At 48.8% G+C, this 21,039-nt stretch overlaps 1 protein-coding gene across 1 annotated transcript in view; it reads left to right on the top strand.

Annotated features, from left to right (window-relative positions):
* Positions 1 to 21,039, top strand: part of lama5 (laminin, alpha 5) — a 377,969-nt gene that overhangs the window by 298,896 nt on the left and 58,034 nt on the right. The window contains exons 55-63 of the mRNA XM_072515083.1: positions 1,404 to 1,558; positions 7,946 to 8,087; positions 9,728 to 9,830; positions 9,915 to 10,031; positions 15,536 to 15,721; positions 18,030 to 18,169; positions 19,472 to 19,654; positions 19,741 to 19,877; positions 20,263 to 20,416. Of these exons, the coding sequence (XP_072371184.1) occupies positions 1,404 to 1,558; positions 7,946 to 8,087; positions 9,728 to 9,830; positions 9,915 to 10,031; positions 15,536 to 15,721; positions 18,030 to 18,169; positions 19,472 to 19,654; positions 19,741 to 19,877; positions 20,263 to 20,416 (1,317 nt within the window). The remainder of the gene's footprint in view (positions 1 to 1,403; positions 1,559 to 7,945; positions 8,088 to 9,727; positions 9,831 to 9,914; positions 10,032 to 15,535; positions 15,722 to 18,029; positions 18,170 to 19,471; positions 19,655 to 19,740; positions 19,878 to 20,262; positions 20,417 to 21,039) is intronic.

Raw genomic sequence — 21,039 nt, forward strand, 5'->3', positions numbered from 1 at the left:
CAAGCCCAGAATGGCCGAATCACCTTTGCCTTTTGCAGCAAAGAAACATTTTAAATGTTACCGTGTAGTTGAGCTCAGCTCTTACTGTCCAAAGTAACCCTATCTACATTAGAAAGTATTGTTTACAGTCATACTCTTCAGTGCATTTCAATGTGCGACCAGTCTGCTGAACGACTTTCTGAAGTACAGTCGCTGTTATATGGGTAAACAAACGCATTAGCCAATCTGTACAGTAAGATCCCACTATGTCCTCAAACCCAGAGTTGGGCCTGAAGTCTCACCTTCCTAATAATAATAATTTTTATTGTCACAAGTAGGCTGACATAACACTGCAATGAAGTTACTGTGGAAATCCCCTAGTCGCCACACTCCGATACCTGTTCGGATACATTGAATGAGAATTCAGAATGTCCAAAATGTCCAAATGACCTAACAAGCACGTCTTTCGGGACTTGTGGGAGGAAACCGGAGCACCCGGAGGAAACCCACGCAGACACTGGGAGAATGTGCAAACTCCGCACAGATAATGGGCGGGATTCTCCGACCCCCCCGCCGGGTCGGCGAATCGCCGAGGGGCGGCGTGAATCCCGCCCCCGCCGACGGCCGAATTCCCCGGCACCGGAGATTCGGCGGGGGCGGGAATAGCGCCGGTCGGCTGGCGCCCCCCCCGGTGATTCTCCGGCCCACGATGGGCCGAAGTCCCGCTGGTTTTATCCTGGTCCTGCTGGCGTGAATTGAACCATGGGTTCCGGGGTCCTGGGGGGGGGGGGGGGGGGGAGGCGTGGGGCGATCTGGCCCCGGGGGGGGGTGCCCCCACGGTGGCCTGGCCCACGATCGGAGCCCACCGATCCGCAGGCGGGCCTGTGCCATGGGGACACTCTTTTCCTACGCGCGGCCATCAGCCCCTGCCATGGCCGACGCGTAGGTGACACCCCCCCCCCCCCCCCACGCATGCGCGGGGATGACTTCAGCAGCCACTGACGCTCCCACGCATGCCCGGACTCCCGCCAGCCGGCGGAGCCCCTTCGGCCCCGGCTGGCGTGATGCCAAAGGCCTTCCACGCCAGTAGGTGGGGCGCCAACCACTCCGGGGCGGGCCTAAGCCCTAAATGTGCGGAGGAATCCACACCTTTGGGGTGGCCCGATGCCAGAGTGGTTCATGCCACTCCATCCCGCCAGGACCCCCTGCCCTGCCGGGTAAGGGAGAAATCCGCCCAGTGATCATAGCCGGGAAGCGAACCCAAACCCCTGGCTCTGTGAAGCAACAGTGCGAAACACTGTGCTACCATCTCCGATGTTAGAGTGCTATCGACTGATCCACGATTACTCGAATGATTTCTTTAAAGTTTGAATCAGGATTACGCTAACAGTAAAAGTATTTTAATTTTGTTTCTCGGTAACCAGGAATATGAGAGATTAGCGGCAATGTTGGATGGAGCCAGGATGCCTCTCATTGAAAAAGTGAAAAAGTTTTCACCAGCAAGTAGCAAAATTCCAATTATTGAGCGTGCTGAGGAGCATGCACAGTTTCTGGATGAGCTTGCAAAAAATTTGTCCAGGTAAATTCATTTTGAAGTCGATGAAAATGTATCCGCTTTTGTGGCCGGTCCATGGCTTTGGGTTGGATCCATGGCTGCTCTGCACGGAGGTTGTTTTCTCATTATGCTTTTGTGTTATCTGACTGGCTCAATAGTTGGGTCTACTTATCATAGATTATCATAGAATTTACAGTGCAGAAGGAGGCCATTCGGCCCATCGAGTCTGCACCGGCTCTTGGAAAGAGCACACTACCCAAGGTCAACACCTCCACCCTATCCCCATAACCCAGTAACCCCACCCAAGGGCAATTTTGGACACTAAGGGCAATTTATCATGGCCGATCCACCTGACCTGCACATCTTTGGACTGTGGGAGGAAACTGGAGCACCCGGAGGAAACCCACGCACACACGGGGAGGATGTGCAGACTCCACTCAGAGGGTAGAAGTTCAATGTCTCACCCGGGTTAAAGCTGGCATAACCCACCAGCTGCCGATTTTATAAACTGTCTTGTTTTTAATTTGGGTAAAACTAGCCTGCCCCCGGGCGGCATGTGGTATAACTATTCCATGGTTTTTCAGATACCAATTCCAGAACGTTCCTTTGTAAATTTGTTTGATCATTTACAATAGATAAAGCTGGAACTTAGTAAGTTCCGAGGGCGTGGGGGAGCCATGGTGATTGATGCTGTGGCCGGAGGTTGCATCGCAGCCCCTTGTGATGCTTTAAGTCTTGAAAGTTCTGGATTGTTTTTCATGTTTCTTATTTCAATTTCTATTTAGTGGCCGTGTGTTTTAGGAAAACCAGAAACCAGCAGACCAAATTACTCTGTTAGCAGCATGGGAAGTTCCATCTTTAGAGAGCTAACAGGTATTTAATAATACCAAGATAAGACTTCCGGTTGCGGTGATGCCTTGCTAGCCGCATGTTTCGGCGGCTCCAGCTCCGACGGACCTTCGGGCTCTTTTAAGAGCCCCAACGGGGAATTTTTTCCCGGTGTGGGGTGTGTGAGAAGGGAGCCCCCCCCCAACGATGGAGGAAAAAACCGGCGGCGGCGGCTGCAGCGCGAGGAATCGTCGACCAAAGGGTCAGAAAGAGAGAAGTACAAGATGGCCGCGGAGAAAGCGCAGGCGACATGGGGGCCTGAGCAGGATGAAATTGTGAGGCGGTGCGTGGAGCTGCTGAAGAGGGAGGTGCTGACCCCGATGCTACAGGCAATTGAGGGGCTCAAGGAGACACTAAAGACCCAGGAGACAGAGCTCCGCGTGGTGGAGCAGAAGGTGACGGATAATGAGGACGAGATCCTGGGCCTGGCGGTTAAGACACAGACGCACGAGGCACTTCATAAAAAGTGGACCGAAAGGATCGAGGCCCTAGAAAACGGAGCGCGAAGGACGAACCTTCGGATACTCCCTGAGGGTGTGGAAGGAGTGGACTGTGGAGCGTATGCAAGTACGATGCTGAGCTCACTGATGGGTGCTGAGGCCCCTGCGGGCCCCTTGGAGGTGGAGTGGGCAAATCGGATTCCGGCGAGAAGACCAAAAGCGGGAGAATCACCCAGGGCGATAATCGTGCGATGTTACCGCCTTAAGGATAGAGAAGAGGTCCTGAGATGGGCTAAAAAGGTGCGGAGTAGCAGATGGGAGAATGCAGTGGTACGGGTGTACCAGGATTGGAGTGCGGAGGTGGCGAGAAGGAGGGCGAGCTTTAACCGAGCCAAAGAGGTGTTGCATAAAAGGAAGGTGAAGTTCGGGATGCTGCAGCCAGCAAGACTATGGGTCACGTATCAGGAGAGACACCATTATTTTGAGACGGCGGAGGAAGCATGGACCTTTATCAAAGAGGAGAAATTGGATCGGAACTGAGGGACTGATGCTGCAGGAAATGTTATTGTTAATGTTATGGTTGAAGTTAATTGAGAAGTAAATTGGGAAGGGGGGAGACATTGGGGAAATGTGGGCGCCGGTGAGGGGGGAAAGACGGGACATAGTTGGAGAATGGGGAAGGGGAGGGGGAGGGGAAAGGGAGCTGCGCCATAAGAGGCGGGTCAGGTAAAGGGATGTTCCCACGCCAGAAAGAATAAGGCGGGAAGACAGGCACAAAGCGGATGGGAGTTCCCCACATGGGGGGGTCGAGGAGTGAGCAGGAGAAGCCGGGGTCAGTTGAAGTCAGCTGACTTACGAAAGTAATATGGGGGAGCAATCACGCTAGAAAGAGATCTAGCGGGAGGGGGGGGGGGGGGGGGGGAGGGGGACAACTGGGTTGCTGCTGCGGAAATCCAAAAGGAAATGGCTAAAGAGTGGGTGGGCGGGGATGGTGTGCGACGCTGGGGGAGCGAGCGGGAGCGCGGAGGCGGGATATGGGACTGGCCTAGAGAAGGTAATGGCTAGTCGACACGGGAGGGGGGCAGGTAGCCCCCTAGTGAGGCTGATCACGTGGAACGTGAGAGGCCTGAACGGACCGATAAAAAGGGCCCGAGTGCTCGCGCATTTGAAAGGACTAAGGGCAGACGTGGTTATGCTCCAAGAGACGCACCTAAAGGTGGCGGACCAAGTTAGGATAAGGAAAGGATGGGTGGGACAGGTGTTCCACTCAGGACTGGACACAAGGAATAGAGGGGTGGCCATTTTGGTGGGGAAACGGGTAGCATTTGAAGCAAAGAACATCGTAGCAGATAGCGGAGGTAGATATGTAATGGTGAGTGGCAGGCTGAAGGGAATGGAGGTCGTGTTGGTTAATGTGTATGCCCCAAACTGGGATGATGCAGGATTTATGAGACGGATGCTGGGGCGTATACCGGACCTGGAGGTAGGAAACTTGATTTTAGGAGGGGTCTTTAATACGGTGCTCGACCCGGGGCTAGATAGATCCAGCTCAAGGACCGGAACAAGGCCGGCAGCGGCCAAGGTACTTAAGGGGTTTATGGACCAAATGGGGAGAGTGGATCCATGGCGATTTCTTAGACCTAGGGCTAGGGAGTTCTCCTTCTTCTCCCATGTCCATAAAGTGTACTCCTGGACAGATTTTTTTGTTTTGGGAAGGTCGTTGATCTCTAGGGTGGAAGAAGCTGAGTACTCAGCCATACCGGTTTCGGATCATGCTCCACATTGGGTGGACCTGGAATTAGGAGAGGAAAGGGAGCAGAGAACACTCTGGCGATTAGATGTGGGACTGATGGCAGATGAGGGAGTGTGTGCAAGAGTGCGGGGGTGTATTGAGAGATACCTGGAGGTCAATGACGACGGCGAGGTCCCTGTGGGAGTGGTATGGGAAGCACTAAAAGCGGTGGTCAGAGGAGAGCTGATCTCCATTGGGGCCCACAAAAGGAAAACAGAGGCCAAGGAAAGGGAAAGAGTACTGGGGGAGATTTTAAGGGTGGATAGGGAATTTGCAGAGACCCCGGAGGAGGAATTGTACAGGGAGAGGAGACGACTCCAGACGGAGTTTGACCTTCTGACCATCAGAAAGGCGGAGGTACTGTGGAGAAAGGCACAGGGGAGGAGGTATGAATATGGGGAAAAGGCTAGTCGCCTGTTGGCTCATCAATTGCGAAAGAGGGCAGCAGCGAGGGAGATAGGAGGAATTAGAGACGAAAGGGGAGACACGGTGCGAAGGGCAGGAAAGATAAATGAGGTGTTCAAGACCTTCTATGAGGAACTGTATAGGTCTCAACCCCCAGGGGGAGAGGAGGGGATCCGGCAGTTCCTCGACCAATTGAGGTTCCCGAAAGTGGAGGAGCAGGAGGTGGTAGGCCTGGGGGCACCGATTGGGGTGGACGAGGTTATGAAGGGACTGGGAAGCAGGGAAGGCCCCGGGACCAGACGGGTTCCCGGTGGAATATTACAGAAAATATGTGGACTTGTTGGCCCCGTTGATGGTGAGGACGTTCAATGAGGCCAAGGAAGGGGGGACTCTACCCCCGACGATGTCGGAGGCGACGATATCGTTAATTTTGAAGAGGGATAAAGATCCGTTGCAGTGCGGGTCCTATAAACCTATTTCATTATTGAACGTGGACGCCAAATTGTTGGCAAAGGTACTGGCATCGAGGATAGAGGACTGTGTCCCGGGGGTGGTGCAAGAAGACCAGACAGGGTTCGTAAAAGGGAGACAACTGAATGTTAACGTGCGAGGACTACTAGGGGTGATAATGATGCCCCCAGTGGAGGGGGAGGCAGAGATAGTGGCGGCAATGGATGCAGAAAAGGCATTTGATAGGGTGGATTGGGAGTATTTATGGGAAGTGTTAAGGAGGTTTGGGTTCGGGAACGGGTTTATTAGCTGGGTTAGACTTCTTTATGGGGCTCCAACGGCAAGTGTAGTTACAGGTCGACATAGATCGGAGTATTTCCGACTATATAGGGGAACAAGACAGGGATGCCCGCTGTCTCCATTGTTGTTCGCGTTGGCAATTGAACCTCTGGCCATGGCGTTGAGAGACTCCAGGAAATGGAGAGGGGTGATTAGAGGGGGAGAAGAACACCGAGTCTCGTTATACGCAGATGACCTATTGTTATACCTGTCGGACCCAGTGGGGGGGATAATAGAGGTTATGCGAATGTTGAGGGAGTTCGGGGATTTCTCGGGGTATAGGCTAAACATGGGGAAGAGTGAATTATTTGTGATACATCCAGGGGACCAGAGTAGAGAGATAGAGGGCCTGCCTCTAAGGAAAGTGGAAAGAAACTTCCGATACCTGGGGATTCAGATCGCTAGGAGTTGGGGAACCTTGCACAGACTTAATCTGACACGGCTGGTAGAACAAATGGAGGAGGACTTTAAGAGGTGGGACATGCAGACTTTGTTGCTGGCAGGCAGGGTGCAGGCAATTAAGATGATGGTCCTCCCGAGGTTCTTATTTGTATTTCAATGTCTCCCTATACTAATCACCAAGACCTTTTTTAATAAAATAGGCAGGAGCATCACGAGCTTCGTGTGGGCAGGGAAAGTTCCGAGAGTAAGGAGGGGGTTCCTTCAGCGTAGTAGGGACAGAGGAGGATTGGCACGACCGAATTTGGGAGATTACTATTGGGCCGCCAATGTGGCAATGATACGTAAATGGATGATGGAGGGTGAGGGAGCGGCGTGGAAAAGACTGGAGGGAAAGTCCTGTAAAGGGACGAGTTTAGAGGCGCTGGTGACGGCGCCGCTACCGTTCTCACCTAAAAGGTTTACCACGAACCCGGTGGTGGCGGCAACTTTGAATATCTGGGGACAGTGGAGGCGACAGAGAGGGGTGCGGGGTGCCCTGGTGGGGTCCCCAATTAGGAACAACCATAGGTTCGCCCCAGGAAGAATGGATAGAGGATTTCAGAGCTGGTACCAGTTGGGAATTATGAGGGTGGGAGATTTATTTATAGATGGGACTTTTGCGAGCTTGGGAGCATTGGAGGAAAAGCATAAGTTGCCCCGGGGAAATTTCTTGAGATATATGCAGGTGAGGGCGTTTACTAGACAACAGGTGAGGGAATTTCCGTTGCTCCCGACGCAGGGGATACATGACAGAGTGCTTTCAGGGGTGTGGGTCGGAGAGGGCAAGGTGTCAGAGATTTACCGAGAGATGAGGGAAGAGGGGGAGGAATTGGTGGGTGAACTAAAAGGAAAGTGGGAAGAAGAACTAGGGGAGGAGATAGAGGAGGGTATGTGGGCTGATGCCCTAAGCAGGGTAAATTCCTCTTCCTCATGCGCCAGGTTTAGCCTGATTCAATTTAAGGTGCTACATAGAGCACACATAACGGGAGCAAGATTGAGCAGGTTCTTTGGAGTGGAGGACAAATGTGGGAGGTGTGGCGGGAGCCCGGCAAACCACGCACATATGTTTTGGGCGTGCCCGGCACTGGAAGGGTATTGGAAGGGAGTGACGGGAGTGATTTCGAAGGTGGTGAAAGCCTGGGTCAAACCAGGCTGGGGGTTAGCTCTATTTGGAGTTGCGGATGAGCCGGGAGTGCAGGAGGCGAAAGAGGCCGACGTTGTGGCCTTTGCGTCCCTAGTAGCCCGGCGCAGGATCCTACTCATGTGGAAGGAGGCGAAACCCCCCGGACTGGAGGCCTGGGTAAATGATATGGCGGAGTTCATTAAATTGGAGCAGATAAAGTTTGCCCTGAGAGGATCGGCTCAAGGGTTCACCAAGCGGTGGCAGCCATTTCTCGACTACCTAGGGGAACGTTAGAGGGAAGACAGATGACCAGCAACAGCAACCCAGGGGGGAGGGGGAGGGGGGAGGGGTTTTTAGTTTAGTTAAGGTCAAAAGATAATGGGTATTTGTTATTTGTGTATTGTTAAAAATTTCTGTATTGTTACGTTTGTTTTGTACGAGGGGAAAAATTGTTGTTTGGGAAAAAATTTTCAATAAAATATATTTTTTAAAAAAAATAATACCAAGATAAATCTCCTCTTGGCTGTTAACAGGGCAATTGAAGACACAAACCAAGGTGGATTTATTCAGCGAGCAGTGAATGCTTCCAATGCGTATGCTGGTATCATTGAGGCAGTGGAAAGAGCCAAGATTGCAGCAAAGGAAGCCAATGACGCAGCTATGAAGGCCTTAAAGGTAAATGGAAGGTTTCCGATTAGGCGGAGGATTGGAATATTCTACTTTTTACCAGTGGGGCCTGACACTACTGGGGTGGCTGTGGCTCAAAAATAGTGTTGAGGCATTTATTCTCCTGCCACCTTGGGCAGGGTGCTGAGGAATGCCACATGTAACGTGCCAGTCAGAGTTCTACGAAGTTCCTGGGATCGCATTTGGAATCTTGAGGTACGAGTGGGTGGATAGGTATCATGCACACTCCGCCTTTTTATAGCAAGCAAGGAGCGTCCTAACCAGTGATATTTTGAAAAGACCCCCGGAGGCCACTCTCAAAACAGCCCGGGGAAACTTTAAATAGAACACAATGCTGCTAATGGCCTCCCCAGGTTTATCTCCGTGTGGGAGTCAGCTTTTCTCTAAATGTGTGCTAATGTGTAGCTCCACATATCTGCCGTCCCTCCACCATCACTGCTGGGTAGGTATGATGACAACATGACAAATTTACAACACTGTGGTGAAACCACTCTGTTGTATTGTGCTGCCACAGACGCGTTGTATAGTATTGCCACTATATTACATGTTGTACGGTTTTGGCTCTGCCCGTGGCTTCCTCCCCCTAGGGCCTGGGTATATAAGCTGCGACCTCTCCTACTGACTCATTCTGGGGCACGCTGCCAGCTCTGTTGTAAGTCAATTAAAGCCACAGTTCATTCACTCTGCGTTCTCCGTCTTAATTGATGGCATATCAAACACCAAATCCCAATGTAAATGTAGCCATTTATAATGGAAATATAAAAAATGACAAAATAGATTTAAATAACCCTGGTCCAAATATCAACACTTCACCAGAAAATTACATTTCATTCTGACTGTAAAAATCTATAGACTGTCAGCTAACAATATTTTAAATTGTTGCATTTGGCATGCACACATTGATTCTCTGTATCATGTTTCCTGCCACACCTTCCGCTAACAATTCGACTGTTAAAAAAAATAACATGTCCTCCAGCTCAGTGAACAATGCCACAGAAAATATGCTGGTGCTTCCAAAATATGCGGACGTGTTTTCCACTGTGTCCTCCACATACTCTTTCTGTCAGATGGAGAAACAGTGGGCGAGATTCTCAGTTTCAGCGGCTAAGTGCCGGCTCAAACGGAGAATTCCCGGAAGTTTTATGACGCCAAAATCAGCGGTGAACCCTCGCCGATTCCGGGACCGGTGAGGGGCTAGCAGTGGCGCCGGGTGAAACTCCCGGTTCCCATGCCGAAAACGGCCGGAGAATGGCCGGGTCCCTGGCCGCGCATCCGCACGGCGACGACCTGCAGCGGTTGCGCCCTACAACATTACGACAGCGGTACGCGGACCCGGCCCGCCACCTGCAACCCCACAGGGCCCCCCTCAGCTCCCAGACCTTGCGGAAACCCCTCCGCCCAGCATATCCATGTGTGTTTTAACTGTGATGAGGGTCTCTGCCATCTACTACCCCTTCAGGCAATGACTCGTCCCTCACCATCCTCTGGTTAAAAGAAAATGACCCCTCAACTCTCCTCTTTCCTTCTACCAGTCACGTTAGCATCTAAGCCGTTGAGCTTTCTGCTAATGGAAGCGAACGAAGGGTTAACTGTTTTACTTAAACATATTTTTGCAAACTGCATTTCAGCAAGTAATGGATGAAGATCTGGCTCAACAAGCGGTTGATTTGAAGAAGGCAGGCACCCTGCTCGAGAAAGAAGCTAAAAAGGCTCAGAAGAAATCAGAAGATGGTAGGTGATGATCAAGTCCCCTGGTCTGACAGAAGCTTCTTTTGCTGATGTTCGCAGTCAGATATTTTTGTTCTCTTCTCACAGAACTGAAACCTAAACTGAAAGCGTCAATGGAGCGACTCAGTGACGCAATAGCCAAGAAGAAACAACTCCTTGATCAGCTGACATCTGTTCAAAATATGCTGCAAGGCATTACTAGAGGTTTGTCATTATTCTGCTGTGAGCTTTTATTCGGAAGTAAATGCAATGAATAAAATCAGACGTCCTTGTAATTGTAACTGATTCGTGAACTGTTTCCCACAGACCCTTCCTGAATGTACTATTTCTGCCTGTCCTTAGAATACCAGGTTTACAGTTACAGGTGTGCCCCAAGCAACCACCATATTGGTTTTCATGTTCGATTCCAGAGGTCTGGCTGGTGCTCGGAATTTATTCTGTCAAACCTGTTCCCAAAGAACCGATTTTTTTCCTGGAACCCTAATTATCAAGGAGTTGCAAGATGTCTCTTCCATCTTCATCCAATAAGGAAAAGCAATTGTCTCTTTTTTAATCCATTCATCGGATGTCAACATCACAAGCAAGATCAGCTTTTATTGCCCTTAAGAAGGTGGCAGTGAGCCGCCTTGTGTACGACTGAGTGGCTGACTAGACTATTTCAAAGAGCAGTTAAGAATCAAGTACATTGCTGTGGTTCTGGTGTCTCACAGATTAGACAGCAGATTTCCTTGCTTTTAGGAAATTAAGGAACTAGATAAACAATCTGATAATTTCATGGTCACAGTTACTGATACTAGTATTTTTTGTAATTTCCTTAACTATGGTTAAATCTCTATTGAAATCCAACCTCTGTCGCTTTAATCACCTGCATGTTGGTTTTGAACTGATGCTGCAGTTAATAAGAGCCATCTTGGGTCCATGTCTGAGTAGTACTCCCTCTAGTATCCCCATGGCACCTACTGGAGCTGGACAGTGACCTAATTACCTCCCTTTCATCCATTTGCTGCCTCCTTAAGAGGAAAATGTCTCTGGAAACATCATACACATATAACGGCCCAAAATAAGAGTTCACATTGAGATAATAGCCCAACTCCACGTGGAATACTGCAGTCTGTTTGAAACCCGAGCCATTGCACAGAATCTTCAGCGGAGAGACCCCAAAACTATACGTTCTGCGTTTAAATCTAAATTTAATTCCTCATTGCGCCCGGCGCAAGTCCGTTGCTGGTTGTGAACCAGATTAGCGTATTAAAAGTGGTATTTAAGTATTCAAAATTGGCTTTAAGCCAGGTTCTCCTGGCTCCTGCTACTCTCCCACCTGCCAGCGCAATGTGAAGCCAGCGCAAATCACTACTGGTCTCCACAAATTGGGGGGGGGGGGACATGGGGACATGGCAGGGCAGTGTCTTGGCACTGCACCCTGAAGCCCCGGTGCCGGTGGTGGGGCGGCCTTGACTAGTCGTCACTTTTAGATCAGGAGGATGCCTTGACCTCTCTGAAGCTGGGCTTGGTGGCGTGCATAGGCGCTGCCTTCCTTGCAAAGCTCACCCCCCTCCAAAAATATTTGTATGTGTGGGTGCATTGCAATCGGGACGAGCTGACACACCCGGCAGAAATCGCACCATCTTTCCTAGTCAGCAGTACAAATAACGCTACTTGAATTGAGCTGTGAGCTTGATATATGTCAGACAGGGAAAGACTGGCATTATGACAAAAGAACGACATGAGTTTCTCATGACATTGCTGTGACATGCCCTGTTGTTTCAGTGTATACTTTATTTTGTTACCTAACTTGGGCCCTTCTCGGTCAAGGTCACAAGGGAGGATAGGGCCTTTGGTTAAAATGGCCTTGCTGATTTGCTGCAGTGAACCCAATAGAAGGATTCAGATGAACTTGGTGACGGGGGTGCCAAACAAGCAAATTGACCAATCCTGGATGACGTTGATCATCTTGACGTTTGTTGTAGCTGAAACCGCCCAAGCCAGTGCTGAGTATTTCACTACACTCCTGATTCCTTCTCTGGCGATCTCCAGCATTACAGATGCCCCTGTCTTCAGCCAATTTGATTAACTCCGTGTGATATCAAGAAACGGCTGACGACACTGGGAACTGCAAAGGCACCGACAACATTGCACCACTCGGTAGTGAAGGTTTGTGTTCCAAATCTAGCCCCTCACCACGCCAAGCAGTTCCAGTACAGCTACTTTAATAAGGACAATGGGAGCCTACACTGAGCAAAAATAAAGAAACAAAGTTTTATTTACAATATGATATATACACTGCCCGGTAGATCCCTACTGGGTTCCTGTCTGGTTGGTGCCTTACTGGCAGCCCTTTTATATAGGAATTAATGGAAATGCCCCGCCCCTAGTGGGGGAGATCGATAGTCATTTCCACTCCATAGTCCTAATGCGGCTATTACATTACTCTTCACCCCCCACATCCCCTATGTCCAAAGACCCCCTCGATGACCGATGAGGCGGAGATGGAGAAACAGGCGGGGGAGGTGGCATTCTTCTTGACCCTGGTAAATTGCCATTGAGCTGGTGCGCTGGATCAGTCGCCGTACACCCTTCTGGTGAAGGTCATCTGCAGCAAGAACATCGTGGCGGATGGCCGGGGGTGTGGGGGGACCTGATCGCCGGCAGAGACCTCCGAGTTCTGCATTCCCATCTAGAGCCGGAAGACACAACGTAGGCCGTGTCGGCTTCGTGAGAGACTGGAGGCGTCACCGCAGGCTGGTCCGGCAATGGGTCCGGAGGATCCAGGTCAGGTTTCCTTCGAGGAATCTTATGAGGGAGCAACCTCCGTGAGCAAATGTGATCCAAATGCCGTCTCCAGACCCAAACTTGGTAAGAGACCGGTCCTGTTTGGTGGGCGACAATCCAGAGAGCCAGCGTACACCGTCGTTGAAGTTCACCTCGTCGTCCGGTGCAAAGAGTTGAAGATATCAACGCCGAACTGGCAACACTCTTGCAAATCCCCTTCGCGCCAATGTCCGGGATAATAAAACTCAATCGTGTACGAAGCCTACGACTCATTAACATCTCAACAAGGGCCACCCAAGTTACTGCTTGTGGCGTTGCCCTATATCAGAACAAAAATGTGCCAGCCTGGTGTCCATCAATCCCAAAGTCTGTTTCTTTAACCGTTTGCGTGGCCCTCTCTGCCAATCTTTTGTACGAGGTTAATAGAGATCCCTCGCCCCTGGCGGAGGACCTCATAATCCACAACAACCATGGGGAAGACAATAATTCCCGCCCCATACAGGCTATTACAGTTCCAACACTGGCATCTACCCCGCAATACGGAAAATTGCCCAGATAAGTGGTGTCCACAAAATGTAGGACAAATCCCACCCAACCAATTACCAAGCCCATCAGTCTACTCTCGATCATCAGCACAGTGTTGGAAGGTGGGGTTGACAGGGCTGTCAAGTGGCACTTGCATAGCAAGAACCTGCTCACTGAGGCTCAGTTTGGGTTCCGCCAAGGCTACCCAGTACCTGACCTCAATGCTGCCCTTGGTCCAAACATAGACAAAAGAGCTGAACTCAAAGATGTGAGGTGGCTGCCCTCGACACCAAGGCATCATTTGACCGTGTGGCACCAAGGAGCCCGAGCAAAACCAGAGTCAAGGGGAATCGGGGAAAACTCTCCACTGGTTGGAGTCACATCTAGCACAAAGGAGGATGGTTGTGGTTGTTTAAGATCAATCATCGCAACCTGAGGACATCACTGCAGGAGTTCCTCTGGTTGGTATCTCAGGTCCAATCATCTTCAGTTGCTTCATCATATCCTCAGAAGTGGGGATGTTCGCTGATGTCTTCACAATGTTCAGCACCAGTTGCAACTCCTCAGAGACTGGTGCAGCAAGTGTACATATGCAGCAAGGCCTGGACAATACCCAGGTTGGGCTGGTAAGTAACAAATAACATTCATGCCACACAAGTGTTGTGTAAATCTCCAACAAGAGATAATTCAACCATTGGCACTGAATCCCCCACCATCAACATTATGGGGAGTTACCATTGACCAGAAACTGACGTGGGCCAGTCATATCAATACTGTGGCTACAAGAGCATGTCAGAGACTGGAAATTGTGCAGCAAGTAACTCACCTCCCGATTCCCCAAAGCCAGTCCATCTACAAGGCACTAGTCAGGAGCTTGATGGAATACTATTCCCTTGCCTGGATGAATGCAACTCCAACAATGAGCCAGAAGCTTGACACCATCCAGAACAAAGCAGCCTGTTTGTTTGGCACTCCATCCACCACCTTAGAAATTCACTACCTCCACCACTGGCGCACAATGGCAGCAGCGTGTACCATCTACAAGATGCCCTGCAGCAACATGCCAAGACTCCTTCATCAGAAACTTCCAAACCCATAACCTCTACCATCTGGAAGGACAAGGGTAACAGGTGCATAAGAACACCACCAGCTACAAATGGACCTCCAAGCCTTGTACCATCCTGGCTTGCGAGTATATCGCAGTTCCTTCATTGTCACTGGGTCAAAATCCTGGAACTCTTTTCCTAACAGCATTGTGGATGTACCTACACTACATGGAGTGCAGCAGTTCAAGAAGACAACGCAGCAACACCTTCACTAAGGCAACTAGGGGTGGGCAATAAATTCTGGCTGAGCCAGTGGGGCCCACATGTGATTGAATTTTTAAAAAGTTGAGTTTTGTCGCCAGTTAATCAGCTCTGAGGTTCCAGGAGGTGTGAGTCAGTCATGGTAGAGAACTGGAGCTCAATCTGCTCTTCCGATCACGGTGTTAAGCTCCTGTAATCCTTTGAGATATCTGTGCTCTTCCAATTCTGGCCTCTTGAGCATCCTTGATTTTAATCACTTCACCACTCAGCCCCGAGCTCCAGAATACCCTCTCTGAACACCTCTGCCTCTTTCTGCCTCCCCTCCTTCCTTTAAGTCACTCCTTGAAACCCACCTCCTTCTTTTGGTTGTCTTGTCGTAATATCTCCTAATGCGGTTCAGTAGCATATCTTGGGCAGCACGGTAACACAGTGGATAGCACATTTGCTTCACAGCTCCAGGATCCCGGCTTGGGTCACTGTCTGTGCGGAGTCTGCACGTCCTTCCCGTGTCTGCATGGGTTTCCTCCGGGTGCTCCGGTTTCTCCCACAGTCCAAAGATGTGCGGGTTAGGTGGATTGGCCATGCTAAATTGCCCTTAGTGTCAAAAAAAAGGTTAAGTGGGGTTACTGGGTTATGGGGATAGGATGGAGGCGTGGGCTTGAGTAGGGTGCTCTTTCCAATCGGTGCAGACTCGATGGGCCGAATGGCCTCCTTTTGCACTGTAAAATCTATGATCTTGTTAGGTAGCGCCCCAGTGAAGCCGCTTGGGATTCTTCGCTATGTTAAATGCGATATACATACACCAGTTGTTGCTGTTATTAAGTCTCAGATAGTCCAGTCCACAGCAGGGCTTGTCCTTCCTCCCTCAGTATGCTTAAATTTGCAATTGATTCCACAATTGGGAAGCTGCGATGTCAAACTACATCCAGCTGCAAGCCACCAAGAGTTGTAGTCAGTGGCAACCACCTTAACAGATTGTTACAAATGGAGTAGGGAGCGCAGAGTAGATTTGACCCAAGACCCCTTTATTTATTTTAAGATGTACCTTGCTGTTAGATCTCTGATTTTGTCGATGCCATCACAGTGTGAGTTCTGTTTTCCTTGCAGGCGATATTGCTGATAGCATTACAAGTGCTAAGCTTGTAGCTGCTACTGCGAACAACACAGCTGTGAATGTACAGAACACTCTGGTGCCTATGAAAAAGAACCTGGAGCAATGGAGAGAGAAATATGGCGGAATGCCTTCCGACAGTGAGGATTTTAACAGAACTCTCGAAGAAGCAAATAAATCTGGTGTGTGGCATTTCATCCCTCCCTACCAACATTCACACACACACGTACAATAGTTTACTTGCAAGGCCCCGGAGTGGAGTCACTGAGAAAGATTTTCCAAAAGTGTTTAATTCTGATTTTCCATCATGGATTATATATCTGTAATAGCATTTCCAACGTCACTTTATTGTATATATTTGATGGTTGATACTTTTGGCACTAGGTCCCGAACAAATCCCTCTACCACAAACCAATAAATGAGAAAAGATAACGTATTAAATCACATCAAATTGGAATAAAACACTTTGTGGTGAAGTCTGATGCTGCAAACTTCAGAAGTGATTGATTATGGATTTAATGGCCTTGTCGTGCCCGACTTGGTGATACAAAAATACTTTTTAATCTCGCAAGAGGCCTCTCGCAAGATTCGCGACGCTCTGAACGCTTTGCGGGATTTAACAAAATCTCGTGAGATGTCGCAATCTGGATCTCATCCTCACTGGGTGTGATCCAGATTAACATGTCTACATATTCCCCCGAGGCCCGGGAATTACCGGCCTCGCCTGGGAGGTCACGCCATGGCGCCATTTAGTACTGCTCCACACAAATGTGGACCAGGTGTAATGGCAGCTGGGGGTGGGGTCTCCCTTGCTATTGGAGGCCCCAGGGTAGTTCCCTGTAGGCAGGGTGGTACCCTGGCATGCCTGTTGGCTCCTGCGCATCTTGGCACTGCCGGCCTGACACCTTGGCAGTGCCACCAGGCACCCTGACAGTGCTGCCAAGGCCAAAAAAAGTGGCAGAGTCCCGTTAGACAGCGGGGTCATTCTTGCTGAGAAACACTCCGCTATACGTGCCCAAAATGGGACCCTTTATTTCTCGTTAAATCGCGCCCTATGATTCATTTTAATTCAGTTTTTGCTGCCAAAGATTCTGAAGCATGGACTGCACCTCAAGTTGAAATCACCTAAGGTTTAAGGATAAATTTTGCCAGCTGTACTTCAGGCAGATGGAAAGGTGAAAGTGAAAACCCGGGACTGGAGGCCTGGGCCACTAATTCCTGAGGATCCCACATTTCCAGCAAGCAAAATTAATCACTCTAAAATTGGGAGCATTGCTAACTGGACCCACTGCACACATTCACCCATTAAAGTGAGGTTCCCTGTCCAGAACACAGACTTGTAATATTGCCTGCATCTTCCCTCCAGAGTACAAAGAGAACAGATTATTTACTGTGAGCCAAACATTGGACGGCACAGCTAGGAGGCCATGTTATGGTTGTTCTTCCTAACGCAATTCCTAAAGAGTAGAAGGTGTGTGAGTCACCCATTTTTCTCTTCTTCCAGCCGCCCTGTTTCCATTGGTCCCTCCTCTATCCTGGTGCGAGGCAGAGACTGAACAAATAAGAGAGGCCTTCAGTAGCAGGTTTTTCTACTGGCTTCAGGACTTCCTGACTGTTGATGTAGGAGAGCATACCCAAGGTCTAATTATTTAATGACCCGAGAGATACTCTTTGGCTTGTTGTTTGGAACTCCGAGCACGAGTTGAGTTCAGAAGGGTCCCAGTAAGAACCCCAGCACCAGCTTCTTGAATGTCCTAGGCTGCAATGCCAAAATAATTGAGGTGGAGGCTGGGAGTAATCCCTCGACAGTTTATTGGCATTCACCCTCTGCTTATCATTTTTTCTGTCATTCAGGTAGCACAAGACTTCTAAGGGCAACATCCTTCTCCCCTGACTTTTGAACTTGGGGAGTAGGCATTCCAAGAGAGGAAGGGCTAGATTTCACCTCCCGTCCAAAATTAATTTACTTGCACAGAGTTTGAAAATGAAAATCGCTTATTGTCACGAGTAGGCTTCAAATGAAGTTACTGTGAAAAGCCCCTAGTCGCCACATTCCGGCGCCTGTTCGGGGAGGCTGTTACGGGAATCGAACCGTGCTGCTGGCCTGCTTTGGTCTGCTTTCAAAGCCAGCGATTTAGCCCTGTGCTAAACAGCCCCTAAACAGTTTAAAATCGGGCCTGGAAGGTCAGGAAAACCAGCCCGATAACAACCGGGTGCTCCAGTTTCCTCCCACAGTCCAAAGATGTGCAGGTTGACTGGCCATGTTAAATTACCCCTGAGTGTCCAGGTTAGGTTACAAGGATAAGGTGGGGTGGACAGGATTGGGTGCTCTTCGGAGGGTCGGTGCAGACGCGATGGTCCGGGTGGCCTCCTTCCATATTGTAGAGATTCTATGATTTGTGACTAGTTAGCTATTCACAATTTTATTGAGTAGTTCCATTATTTTAAAAGATTTTTTAACTTTTGTTTCTGGTTGCATCACTGCAACAGTGGCAGTTCTGAATGAAACCATCCCATTACTCCTGGATAAATTAAATAAACTGGAAGCTCGGAACCAGACTTCAAACATCTCTACAAGTATTGATCGCATCCGTGTGTTAATCTCCCAGGCCAGAAATGCTGCTAACAAGGCAAGTGTTTGTCTGCCTTTTTTAACTTGAACAGTGTTTTTCTCTCTCCTGTTGTTGTAATTTACTTGTTGCGTCAGAGTACTACCCCACAATTTTGTCTCTACTGAGTTGTTTGTCACATTCCTGAAACGCGGAGCTAAACAATTACCGGATTTTTCTTAATGATTGAAATTCTTTCCATGTGTAATTTAGTTCAAGTCACTGCCAGTATTTAATTCAGTAGAAAAATGATGTCTGCTTCTTAGAAAATACTGTGTTACACTGACACTCACTTACCATACTGAACTTGTGCAGGCAACACACAATTGGGAAGGGATTTGTTGAGCGACATCCTGTAATAAAATCCTGCACGCTTCTACATTTACTGAATACAGAGCCCAAATGCTATAACTTTGCATTAAAACGCCCCGGAGACATGCCAAAATCTAGTGTCCAACAATAAATCACTTCATGCGGTAAATCATGCGGTAAATCATGCCGATCTCCCCTTTGCAGATCTCAGCTCCAAATATTTGTCATACCAGTAAGCATTCTCCTGGATGCCTTTGTACGCTCTCTATCTCCTGGTGCTCACAGAGAAACTGTCCACTCTGTTGTTCAGGAATACAGTGTAAATAGAGATGATGGAAAACACAGATAATTCAGTAGGTCGTCAAGGTTTTAGGTGAATTTTAATTTTGCAGCTCAGGATGAATTTTGAATCTTCCACTCTTTTGCAGAAGCATAAAGATATGAATAATAGATATGAATAATATGCATAATTATAAATTCAGGCACATAATACGATTTAGGGGGAGATATGGGTAAAGTCACTGGACCAGTAATACAGAGGTCCAGACTAATGCTCTAGGGACGCAGGTTCAAATCCCACCACGGCAGCTAGTGGAATTTGAATTCAGTGAATAATGTCTCCGTAATGATGACCTTGAGACCATCATCGATTGACGTAAAAAAAACATCTGGTTCACTGATTGCCTTAAGGGAAGGAGGAGATCTGTCATCCTTACCTGGTGTGGCCTGCAGGTGACACCAGATCTCCAGCAATGTGGTTCCCTCTTAACTGCCCTCTGAAATGTCCTCACAAACCACTTAGCTCGGGGGTATTTAGGGTTGTGAGAAGATTGAGGTCTGAGTTTGCCACTTTAGGGTTGTGACATTGCACACTTTTCCACAGATTTCAGTACAGTATTATGGACTCTTTTATCTTTATCCAAATCTTTAGTGGAGGATGAAGGGGGGGAGGTGCATGGTTTGTGCACAAACCTTCCTCAGAGCAATCTTCCAAACTCTTTCTCACCTCAGGTAAAGGTCCCGATGAAGTTCAACGGCACGTCAGTTGTGCAGGTGCGTCCTCCCAGCAACCCAGACGACCTGAAGGCGTACACCTCTCTGTCATTCTACATTCAAAGGGAAAAACAGAAGCAGAAAAGAAGGCAAGCCGCCAGTTCCTCCAATCAGTTTGTCCTGTACCTTGGCGGACGGAATGTAAGAACGAAAAGCTGCAGATTTTCTTTCACTGTTGCGACAATTGTACTTGAAGGGTTTATAAAACTACACTTCTCCCTTTGCAGCCCCATGGAGATTACATGGGTGTCGCCATGAAAAATGGCAAGCTGGTGTGGATTTACAAGCTGGGCAGTGCGGAGGCCACTCTGAAAACCGACTCGGATATCAGCAGCGATAGATTTGACACCGTCAAGCTGGAGAGGTACATTCCCTGTTTCCTTGTCTTTTCCCATGCAAGAGCCTGCTGGGCAATCACAGTACAGGAACAATGAATGTGCTTGCATATTTATCCTTCTTTCTAATATAATCGAGGTCCAATGATATAAAGGGCTAGCTCTCGCGTTAAAATAGAAGCTAAAGAAATGTGATGTGACCGTGTGTGTACATTTACTGTCGGTGTCATTTGTTTCTCGGCTCTTTGTTGTAGCATTCACGTCCGCTAACAAAGTGGTGATAGAATTTAAGGTGACCGGTAAAATGAATGCAGAAAGGACAGGATCTGATACGGGATGATTCCCATGATCTGGAGGCTGCGGGAACTGCAGCCGTTCCCAAATTATTTAAAGCACTGTTTTCCCCCACTACAGGATACTGCAGTACGGGCGAATCTCATACAGTGTTGAAAAGGACACTGTAACCGAGACCAGAGGAGATGGGTTTGCTAAGGGCGATGACACCTTGCTGAATCTCAACCCTGAAGATGTTGTGTTTTATGTTGGTGGCTACCCGTCAGATTTTACGGTAAGTACCAAGTTGCTATTCTTTTCCCTCTTTCAGGTGGGGTGTTGTTTTAAACCTGGCTAAGGAGGGACAAAGCATGCCATCGGTCTCAGAAAATCTCAGACCCTTTTCACCATTGAGTTATTCTGGTAATGTTCTGCCCTCTAGTGGTTAGTTTTAGTGATAATAATAATTGGATATTCCTCCCAACCAGTCCAGGCCAGTCTTTGTGCTCCACGCACTCCATCTTTTCCTCATCAAAACTTATCATCATAACCTTCTATCCCCTTCTCCTTCACATGTTTGTCTAGCTTCCCCTTAACCGCATCTAAACTGTTCACTTCAACCACCTCCTATTGTAGTGAGTTCCACATTCTCATCACTCGTTGGGGAAGAGGTTTCTTCTGCATTCCCTATTGAATTTCTTGGTGACTGCCTTATATTGATGGCCTCTTATTTTGCTCCCTCCCATATATATGGGAGTTGCACCCTAGTTACACCCTGCCCAACAAGAGGAAATGTTCTCTCTGTATCCACTCGATCCCCAAAACCTTACACAATTTTAAAGATCTCGACTGGTTTCCAACAGAAAAAAAGACTCAGCCTGTTATTCCATCCCTGATATGTATACCCAAGTATTTTGG

This window comes from Scyliorhinus torazame, chromosome 8 (genome assembly GCF_047496885.1).
Source record: "Scyliorhinus torazame isolate Kashiwa2021f chromosome 8, sScyTor2.1, whole genome shotgun sequence".
NCBI lineage: Eukaryota > Metazoa > Chordata > Chondrichthyes > Carcharhiniformes > Scyliorhinidae > Scyliorhinus > Scyliorhinus torazame.